At 40.3% G+C, this 9,947-nt stretch overlaps 1 protein-coding gene across 8 annotated transcripts in view; it reads right to left on the reverse strand.

Moving 5' to 3' along the window:
• The window catches only part of TRAPPC8 (trafficking protein particle complex 8), a 142,077-nt gene that overhangs the window by 5,727 nt on the left and 126,403 nt on the right, over window positions 1-9,947 (reverse strand). For all 8 annotated transcript variants that reach the window (XM_019526701.1, XM_019526695.1, XM_019526688.1 and 5 more), the window contains 4 exons: window positions 9,338-9,406; window positions 9,147-9,187; window positions 4,527-4,712; window positions 2,822-2,923 (listed from right to left, as the gene is read on the reverse strand). In XM_019526701.1, the coding sequence (XP_019382246.1) occupies window positions 2,822-2,923; window positions 4,527-4,712; window positions 9,147-9,187; window positions 9,338-9,406 (398 nt within the window). The remainder of the gene's footprint in view (window positions 1-2,821; window positions 2,924-4,526; window positions 4,713-9,146; window positions 9,188-9,337; window positions 9,407-9,947) is intronic.

The following is a 9,947-nucleotide window of genomic DNA, read 5'->3' on the forward strand; positions in this document are numbered from 1 at the left end:
GGGGGGGGGGGGGGTTGGAGAGGGGAGGGGCAAAGGAGCGAAGGAGCTTTCCTGCTTTTCTTCCACCTTCCACACAGTGATTTGAGTTGCAGATCAAATAAAGTACAGGTTACAAAGTAAGTCAAACAAATACTAGTGCCCTAGTGATGCCCAATCTTATCCTCAATTTCCTTTATGAAGCCCTATTATAGAAATCTGCTCTCTCATCTGACAAATATTTAAAATCAGGTAGGTCAACCAAGACAGCTACCCTTCCATATCCCCAAAATGCCTTTCTCCAACTGCATTAACACCAAACACTTGGATTTAAAGCTATTGGGTAGGTGATACCAAGTCTTTTAAAAGTGTGTTATCAGTAAACCATATTCCTTTTGACACGTTAAACTCAGAGTTAAAAGTCTAGCAGGAAAGACTAGGATTGAAGACAAGAACTTAAACAAGGTCACAGTTCGGAAATACCGTCAACATTTAAGCATGGCAAACTGAACACACCTTATTGCTAATTCTTGATGTTAAAGAAATTCCAACACTGCACAGGCCAATTACCTTCCATTATGTTGACCTGAGATTATAATTTTACTGTATTTCAATTAATAAAATTCTCAATAAAAGCTTACAAAAAAGGAGTGATACAGCTTACCAACTGAAGCATGAATGAAAAATTTCAGTGTACTGCAGGTTAGTAAATCAAGGTAGCAGGAGAAGGACATGGAAAAAGAAAGTGAGTTGGACAGTCATAGCTTAGGAATAGTCAAATTTTGAGCTCTAGCTGGCTAATAAAAAATGGCCACCAAGACAAGAGGGGAAGCAACAAAGTGTTAAAAACAGTGTTTGTGTAACCACTACCTAACTTTCATTTACATCATGAAGGTTGTACTTATGAAAATAAACCGATCAGCACAGTACCCTTTTAATGTTATGGTATGCTTGACAGTAATGAAAAAAGTGCAGGGAGACTTCGGTCAGGATAACATTCACTCTTATATTAATTCTGCAATTAATCACTCCTGTAATTAAATCACTCTTAATAGAGTTCCCCATAAAACATACAGTAGCAAGTTAAATTTTCCAGTTGATTTTTTTTGCTAAATGTAACACTCTTTAATGGGAATTTACAGTACCTTGAGAAAGTTTCTGCTACCAAAAAAATGAAAGCAGACGCTTCAGAAAAGTAATAAGAAAAAAAAATCCTTGAGGATCTGTCCCAAATATTTTCACTACTTATGAATACAGAAAGTTTGGCACAAAAAGATACGAATTTCAACCTATTAAGGGCCATTCTTTTAGCTGAGGGACTAATTAAATAGAAAATCAGTTCCATGGTATGAAGACTGGTGAGAAGTAACTGAAGTCATTATGTCCCTTGAAAATATACTACTAGTGAAACATGGGTGACTTCTTATCCAAAGATGACTTCTTTAAAGTAAAACTGACTCAAATCATCTTGAGATACATGGCATGAAGGAAACAAGTAACTTTTTTTTATTTTTTGTATTCTGATTATCATGCGTTATATTTTAAGTGTCCATCAAACTTCAGAGGCAGGGAAAAAAAAATCAGAAGTAACCAGGGAAACAAGAAAATTCCTTTTGAGGAACCTTTATTGTTGACAACGGAACAGACTACATAAATTCAATCTACCATGCTTTTATGATTTTTTTTAATGCTAAAACAAACCCATGGATGGGGAGATTTATTCTTTGTGTACATGTAACAGTGGTAGCCATAAGCATTGGTATACAAATCATATTGGCACAGAACTGGATAGGTTTGAGAACCTAACTGGTTAAATACTGGACACATGGATTGTTGGAAATAATGTACGACTTCAGTTACTTCTCACTAGAACAACGTGGAGATATTTTCATTCATCTGCTTTTAGTCCCATGATAGTACTCATAGTATTCAAGGAAGTAGTTTGTTCTAAGGGAACTGGGCACGTATACCTCGGAATTAGAGTACTTTTGCTTTTCTTCCTTTAACCTAAGCTTTACTTAAAAAAATTAATCAGTGTTAAAAGTAGGTAAGAATTATAGTTAAATATAAACCGTATTAAAGTAACTGTCTGAATAACCAATGTTCCACAGACATTCACACTCATGTTTATTTAGTTATGCTCTACCAGTTATTAAAGTGGAACAGAGACACTAATGAGACCTCATTTAGAACTGGTATGTGAATCTGATTTATAACCAAGTCTGCTTAGTACAGGGGTGGACAAAAAGGTGGCCCGCAGGCCGGATGTGGCCTGCCAGGCCATTCTATCCAGCCCTTGGAGCCCCTAAACATTTTAGAAAATTAACATTTATCTGCCCATGGCTGACTCAAGTGGCCCTCAAGGGCCTGCAAAAACTCAACAGACAGCCTTCCGCCCAAAATAACTGCCTGCCCCTGGCTTAGAAAGTACACATACGGAAGCATTTAACATTTTTAAAAATATATATATATTCATGTACATTTCAAATATTTGATTGCTTACAACTTGTATACCAAGAATAACTAGACAATGTTCTAGGTCTTCTCCACTTCAAGTAGCCACACACCTCAGATCACAACTCTACCTGCAACTCTTTTGAAAAGCTTATTTTCTCAGTCCTGTAATTTAATGAACTAGAAATATATTGCTAAAATTAATGGATTTCTTTCAGCTTTCCTAGTTCTTTCACACCTGTGCATACACACAAGAAGCAAGGAAATTTCACTGACATATTTAGTGGTGTGGTTTTTTAAGACGCTACACATTTTGAGCATGCAACAAAGCACTCTGGAAAGACTTCTATAGAGCATGCAATTTTTGTAACAATAGTAAATGTTGAATTACCAGCTTCCGAGGAAAGGAAAAAGCCTCCTTCCCAATTGTGTGAAGAGCAACATGATGCTGGCCCTCCAAAATCAGCTGCTTACTGTCTTCCACAACATATGCCTACAGAATACAAAGAAAAAAAAAAAACACCAATAATCAAGAGATTAGAAAGCATTTACCTTATAATACAAACTTTTACAATGAAAAATAAAATCACTATCACTTCTAAAAATCACATTGTATTTAGAACAACCCCCTGCAAGTAGCCCATAATCTTTACAAAGAGATTTAGAAGCACATGGGGGAGGGGAGGAGGATGGAAAGAAAAATTCAATTCCCTCTGTAAGAGGATACAGTTACTTTAGGGCTAAAATACTAAAAGATACCCTCTTCATGGCACAGTGTATTGAACATTTTTTAAAAAATTAGGAGTTAAGATCACTCGCATTTCATGAAGCGTCTTAGGTGAGCTACTACCACTGGATAATTAGTAGATCTTTAAGATCAGAATATATTTCACGCAGTTTAAAATCAATTTTGTTAGAAGACGCCAGATGTTATCACTACCAATATGCAATGCTAATGATTTCAATAAACTAGGCAAAGAGTGGCCTATTTCTAAAAATAGAACTGGAGTTTATCAAGTGAGTTAGTGCTTAGTTAGTATGGCAACACAAGCTCCTGATCTACTGTTGGTTCATGCAGAACTATTTGGCAGTTTAGTTTCAGTAAGCCATTTAATATACAACTTTTTGTTCGCATGCAGCAGTACCTTCAAGTTCTAGTTATATTTATTCAATTCTAAAGTTTCTACCTGTTCTCATAGGTATGGGGAACCATTTCTATCCATACTGTGAAAGACTATGTAGACAATTGGCAACTTCATAATCTTCTTACTGAGGCTTCACTGCCTTGATGGGCTACTTCAGGGTAAAAGAAATTTCCCCCAAAGTTTAAATAGAGGAGCTTGAGCTATGGATCTAAAAGCTGTTTGTTCAGGTAAAAAAAGTACATGAAAACTGCATACATCAACACTCAAGCAATTGGTGGAGTTTTATTTTTCAAAGCCTAGTATTTAGGGGTAGTGTTAACATTGTATTTAGCTACTGTATTTTGTTAAGTAAAACCAATCCTTTAAGACAGGGGTGGGCAACATGCGGCCCGTCAGACCATTCTATCCGGCCCACAGGGCCCCTAAAAAATTTAGAAAATTACTATTTATCTGCACCTGGCTGCCTGTCATGCAGCCCTCGATGGCTTGCCAAAACTCAGAAAGCAGCCGTCCACCCAAAATAACTGCCAGCCCTTCTTTAAGAACTGAAGTAGAACGCTTCTTCAAAGTGGGAATTTTTTCATGCGTATGCACAGCTTTGGTAAACCCAACATAGGCAGGATCTAAGTAGCAAGATCTTTGATCTACTAGCTTTGCAAAAGACAAACCTCATTTTCAGTTACAACACCATTTTAGTTGATATCTATGCCTCTGAGATACTAAATAGCTCTTGAAACAAAATTCCCCAATTACTTATTTTACTTTCAGCACCACCCTAGCTTCTGATTGCAAATAACTGTCTAAAAATAGGAAACTGAAGTTTATTAAAAAATAAAATCAGCATTTCTTTCAATTTTCTTCTTAGAAAGTTAGGTAGACATCAAGACTACCGTATTAAAGAGTGTCTCTTTTATACTGTGTCAAATCACATGGGTAACAGATTATACATACCTTCCAAAGTACAACAATATTCAAATCCACCTCACTGCACTTTTGTATCAATCTAACTGCTTCATGGAAGGACTGTTTTGCAGCTGCTTGAGACACATGTGTATCAGATTGTACATGTGCTCTTTTTAATTGAGAGGATAAGCTTCGGAAAAAGAAGTCTGCACATGGACTGGCTGAACTGATTATCTGCAAGTGAAAAAAAACAAAAAAAAAATTGCTTTCATAAGGGTTAAATGCTACAAGTTTATTCTTGTACTGAAGAAGAAATTCCCCCTTGTGGTATCTCAAGAACAGCTGTGGTAATCTTTGCAGAGCTGTGCACAGAATAATCATGCACATCAGACCCAAACTACCTATACCACATAACTGAGAGATGACAAACTGAAGGGTTCTGTCCACTATTGTAGTAGGTAACTTTCCTTGCTGTACTGCCTGTGGTTTGAAGACTTGCTCATTGGATTTAACCGCCTGAAGTCGCATGTAAGAAAGTACCTTGAATTTGCATCTTTTATGCTTTCCCCTCAAGTTAAGTTAAGCAACCAGACTTAAGGAAATACTTTGTTACAATTAAAACAAATGTCAGAGGTTTCCAGTACATTCCTTATCACGCCTTCCAGGTAGGTTTGGACAGCAAGTTAGTATCTCACTAATGGCAGAATGAAAAGCAAGTGTAGGCATTTTTCATAACATGCACCTCAGGTGTACATTTTTCTATAATGATATCCAGCTAGACAATTAATTAGTTCCAGCAATAACAGTCCAGCCACTTCAAAGAATGCAATAAAGTGAAACTATAATCTTCTACTTAGAGAAGTGATTCTCAACCAGGGTGATGCAGCATCCTCAGGTGCTTGAGAGCGTTTGAAAGATGCCCCAAGGGTGCTAATGCAATGTTAGCATGCTTAGGTGTGCAAAAACGATTCACAATATAAGCCCAGAGATTTCCACAGTATTAATGCTTTCTAACCTGCTGTGGTCTCTCTGTTCTTTGCAGCAGAAAAACTGCCCTCATTAATTTTTCCATAACCAAAAAACCCCCGAAAACTAAAAGCTGACATTTTCTAAGGGTGCCTTGAGTCTAAACAGGTTGAGAACCACAAACTTAGGACTGTTAACCCATAAAGGCTGGGATTGTTTTCATTTTTCTTCACACATCCCAGAATGGTCCTGATCTATGATCAGGCCTAAGTACTTCAACATGACATTTAAATAAGATCTTGCCTAACATTTATCTACACACCTACTCATCACCATACACAGAAAGCTTTTACAGCTCTAAATCCTATCTTCAATGTTTTGCTCAATTAGCTCAATTTTCATCATATGCAAACTATGCAGATCGAAAGAAATAACTTTCATAAGTCACCTGGTTCTGTACATAACTTGACACCTGTATAGAGGCAATTATGAGGACATGGGGCGTTCTGGTGGACCATAAACTGAATATAATCCAAGCATGCTCATCGCTAAAAAGCCCAACCGCATACTGGGTTTATTAACAAGAATGCCTCTTGCAAATCAAAGGAAAAGATTCTTTTTCTCTCTCTCTGGCACTGGCAAGGCCTCATCTGGAACATTACATCCAGTTTTGTGCCCCAAACTCCAAAAAGGATGCAGACAGATGGAAGAGAATCCAGCACAGAAAGACAAAAATGATTAGGGGCTTGGAGGCAAGACTTAGGAGGAAATGCCAAAAGAACTAGGGTTCTTTGGTCTGGAGAAAAGACTGGAAGAAGTGGGGGATTGGCTAAAAGTCTTTAAAAAAACAAAACAAAAAACTCACTCTCTCTCGGAAGGGCAACTAGAGAGGGGAAAGGACTAGAAGCAATGGCCTCAAGCTTCAGGAGACAAATTTAGGCTGGAGGTTAGTAAGAAGTTTCTGACTATGAGGGTGGTCAATCATTGGAACAGGCTACCTAAGAGAAGTTCCACAGCTCCACAACATTTTCACAATCTTCAACCCCTGGAAATTTGCAAGAGCAGGTCAGACAGATGCTTGACTGGGAAGGTTCAGTCAGTCAGGGATAATGACCTTGCAAAGTGCCTTTTAGTGCTATTTTCTCCACGATCCTATAAAGCACCTCTTGACTCTGATTTACTTTGTTTATTTGCATGGTAGTATTAGCTATCAAAGTTTCCAAAAACACAGGCACAGGCTTATTTTATACTAATTCTCATCCGGTTAGAGAAAAGTAAGATTTCAGACGTGAAGTTAAAGTATTTTATTGGACCCAACTTGCCTCGTCTCACAACAAAACAAGCTTTCAGGCTTCAGGTACTCTCCATCCGGTCTGTGAAAAAAGCAGCCACAGTCCAAGCTAAATCCAATTTAAATCAAATGCTCTAGTCTAACCTAAATTATAGGCAGTGAATTTGAAAAGGCAAGTGTATCAAGCCACCGTATCATTTAATACAAGAACTTTTCTGAAACTATACCTACACAAGACTAAAACCATCATAATTTTCTATTTTAAAAAGTCTGCCCGTATGCAGACCTAATAGAAAGGAGCGAAGTAGAACTTAATTTGTCAGGTTAGTTTTTTTAACCTCTGCAACAATGAAAGTTTGCAAGGATATTAGAACCCAATTATTTTTGCTTCTAAGATGTTTGTAACTCAGTTCACAGGTCGCTGCTGAATTAAGAACAAGCTGTGCATTTTCTCCTTTCAGCCAGTACACCTTTGAGGCCCTGTGCAACTATCTGCTCCCATTATATATTAACACCCTTGGCTAGCTCACAAACATCTTCATGGGGGTGGGGGGAGAGCTGGCATTAATCCTGCAGGGAACTGGGTTCTACTGTACAGGTCCAGTAGCCAGCTGCACAGGACTGCTTCAGTTCTCCTAATAAGTGGAGAAGCAACACCCTTTGAAGTAAAAGCCACAGAGTCTACAATCTAAAATCAGAGGTGCTCAACCTGAAGCCCATTGAGCCATCATATTTGGCCCACAGGGCTCACCACAGGTCAGGAAATTTGGCAACAGAGAAGCTGTGGCCATTAGTATAGCCTGCTCCACCTTGCTAAATTCTCAAATCTTGCAGGGCCAGGCCACAGACCCTTTCCCCACCATGGGGCAAATTAGGGCTGAGCCACGCCTGTTACCCCTGCACCACCCCAGGGCTGGGTCATCCCCCACCCCCAAGGCCAGGTTGAAGCCAGTTCACACCCTGCTTCCCCATATGGGATGAAGCCATGCTCTCCTCCTCTTGCAGGGGCATGTCAAGCCCCCTCACCGCTCCCCACCTCCAATGCATGGCTGGACACTGCTCATTGCAAGTGCCCTGGAAACTCAATTGGGACCACCAGGTGGATCTGGCCTATAGACTGACTGGGCACTGCCCACCCAGGCCTTCCCCCCTCCCTCGGGACAAAGGCTGAGCACCACTGATATAAGTAGACAAAACAAAGGAAGGGGAGGTGTGGCGGTGAGACAGCCCCACAGGCTCCCGAAGGGGAGAGGGCAGTCCCCGCAGGCCCCAAACCCCACAAACAGCACCCTCCACTGGGGAAACTTACCTCCCAGAGTGCAGCCAGAGCCAGAGCCGGAACTGCAGCCGCAGCTGCGCAAGCCAGCATTACGCTGGCTGTTTAATCAGCTGTTCCCTGGATGGGGAACAGCTGAGCCAACTGCAGTGGCCGTTCCGGCCGCTGCAGAAAGATTTAAAAGCCCCACTGGAACCCGGGGGAAGAGAGGGAGCTTGCTGGCATAGAGCACGCCAGACGCGCAGAGGCTCCTGCAGCAGAGGAGCAGCGCAGCTGGTTCAATGCCGGCAGGCAGAGCAGGGGAGGCGCTTGAGCCCCCTGTAGGAGGCTGGGGGAAAGGAGGCAACTTCACACCCCTCTCCTCCCCAGGGGTCTATTTCTTTTGAGAGAAAAAAAAAAAAAAAAAAGAGAGAAGAGGCTCAAAATCAAAAAATCGCCCTACTCAGAGATGCTGAAGTATGCGCCAGCCAATGCACATATAGCTTGCCAGTCTCTAGGACAGGAAGGCTACTCAAAGTGTGTGTGGGGGGCCAGCCTGACAAGTGTCAACAGAACCCACCCGGATGTGGGGTCCCCCTCAGGGCAAGCCGAGGTCAATCAAGCACGACTGAACCACAATTGCTGGCGCCCATCTGGTTGGCGAGTGGACAGGGTATAGGAGAGGCGGAGCCCTGTAGAATATCACACCCAAGCCGTGAGTACTGCCATCCCTGGGGGGCCCCCCCAGGAAGATCTCCGCTGAACCCTCTCTTTATATAATAACACCAAGTCATGGCAGGCGAGTTGAGGGGAAGGGCCCCACTCCAGATGGATAGTGCATCACTCCGGGAACCCCACTTAAGGTACCTTCCATCACAGGAGGGAAACATGGGGTGAACTGCTTAGTGTTATTAGGCAAGTCACTGATGAAGCTGGAAATAGGCCCTAACCCTCAGGTTTACTGCCATACTGCCTCCAACGTTGTCTGTGTCTCTTGTTCATTTCTATGAACACTGAGGAATAAGACTGGAACACAAAACACTTCGTTTGGACCACAAACACAAAGTAAACATTTTTGCCTAGGCCCTTTGCACAGTAAAGTTGTTTACAGGACTGACAGAGCAATTACACTATTTAGCTGTGCCAGTTTACATACCTGTTCATTTCCAAAGACAATATCTGCAAATGTATAACTTTCTAAGAAAGAAAAAAAGAAAGCAAGCATCACTTTGTGTGGAAAAGTTGCATCATAAGTATAAAGGATAATATTTTATAAGTCCCTAAGTGTTCTATTTTTGAAAAAAAATCCCACCCAAATCACTAGCCCATATACTTAAGTGAACCTACCGTCAAAGCTTTTGCATCTTACTGCTTTAAAGCACAGTTTTGCTCTCTCTCTACTGGCAAGTTTAGTATCTGAAATAATTAAAAAAAAAGCCATATTGATCCAACCATTTAATTACTTAGTCATCACCATAGTATCCAAGCACCGAAGTCCACAATCTTTACAATTTCAATAGCCTAATGCCATTACTAGACCTCATATTTAGTAACTGCTCATAAGCCAACTGTATAAAAATAACTTAAAATCAACAATGGTTACTGGAGTCTAACTTAGACTTTATTTCTTATTTCCTAATGGATACATAGTTCTACCATACTATAAATTATTCAGTACATTAAAAAGTCATAATTAGTAAACAAAACATTTGATTTTCTGGTCAGTTTTTCCTACTTAGTTAGAAATAAGTTGAAGTCGGTAGCACAGGAAAGGAAAAGAGAGAACTGGATGAGAAACCAGTTCCAGAACCTGGGTGGTGGCAGCTAAAAAAATCTGATAATCTGTACAACAAGCAGCCCAGGTACCTGAACTCAAGTTCAGACAAACAAAATCACTATGACTACAGATGAAATTCCTTTTTTTTTTTTTTTTTTATTTAATTGGCGGATTTTTTTT

The sequence above is a fragment of the Gavialis gangeticus genome, unplaced genomic scaffold (assembly GCF_001723915.1).
Source record: "Gavialis gangeticus isolate Ggan-Ray unplaced genomic scaffold, GavGan_comp1, whole genome shotgun sequence".
In the NCBI taxonomy this organism is placed as follows: domain Eukaryota; kingdom Metazoa; phylum Chordata; order Crocodylia; family Gavialidae; genus Gavialis; species Gavialis gangeticus.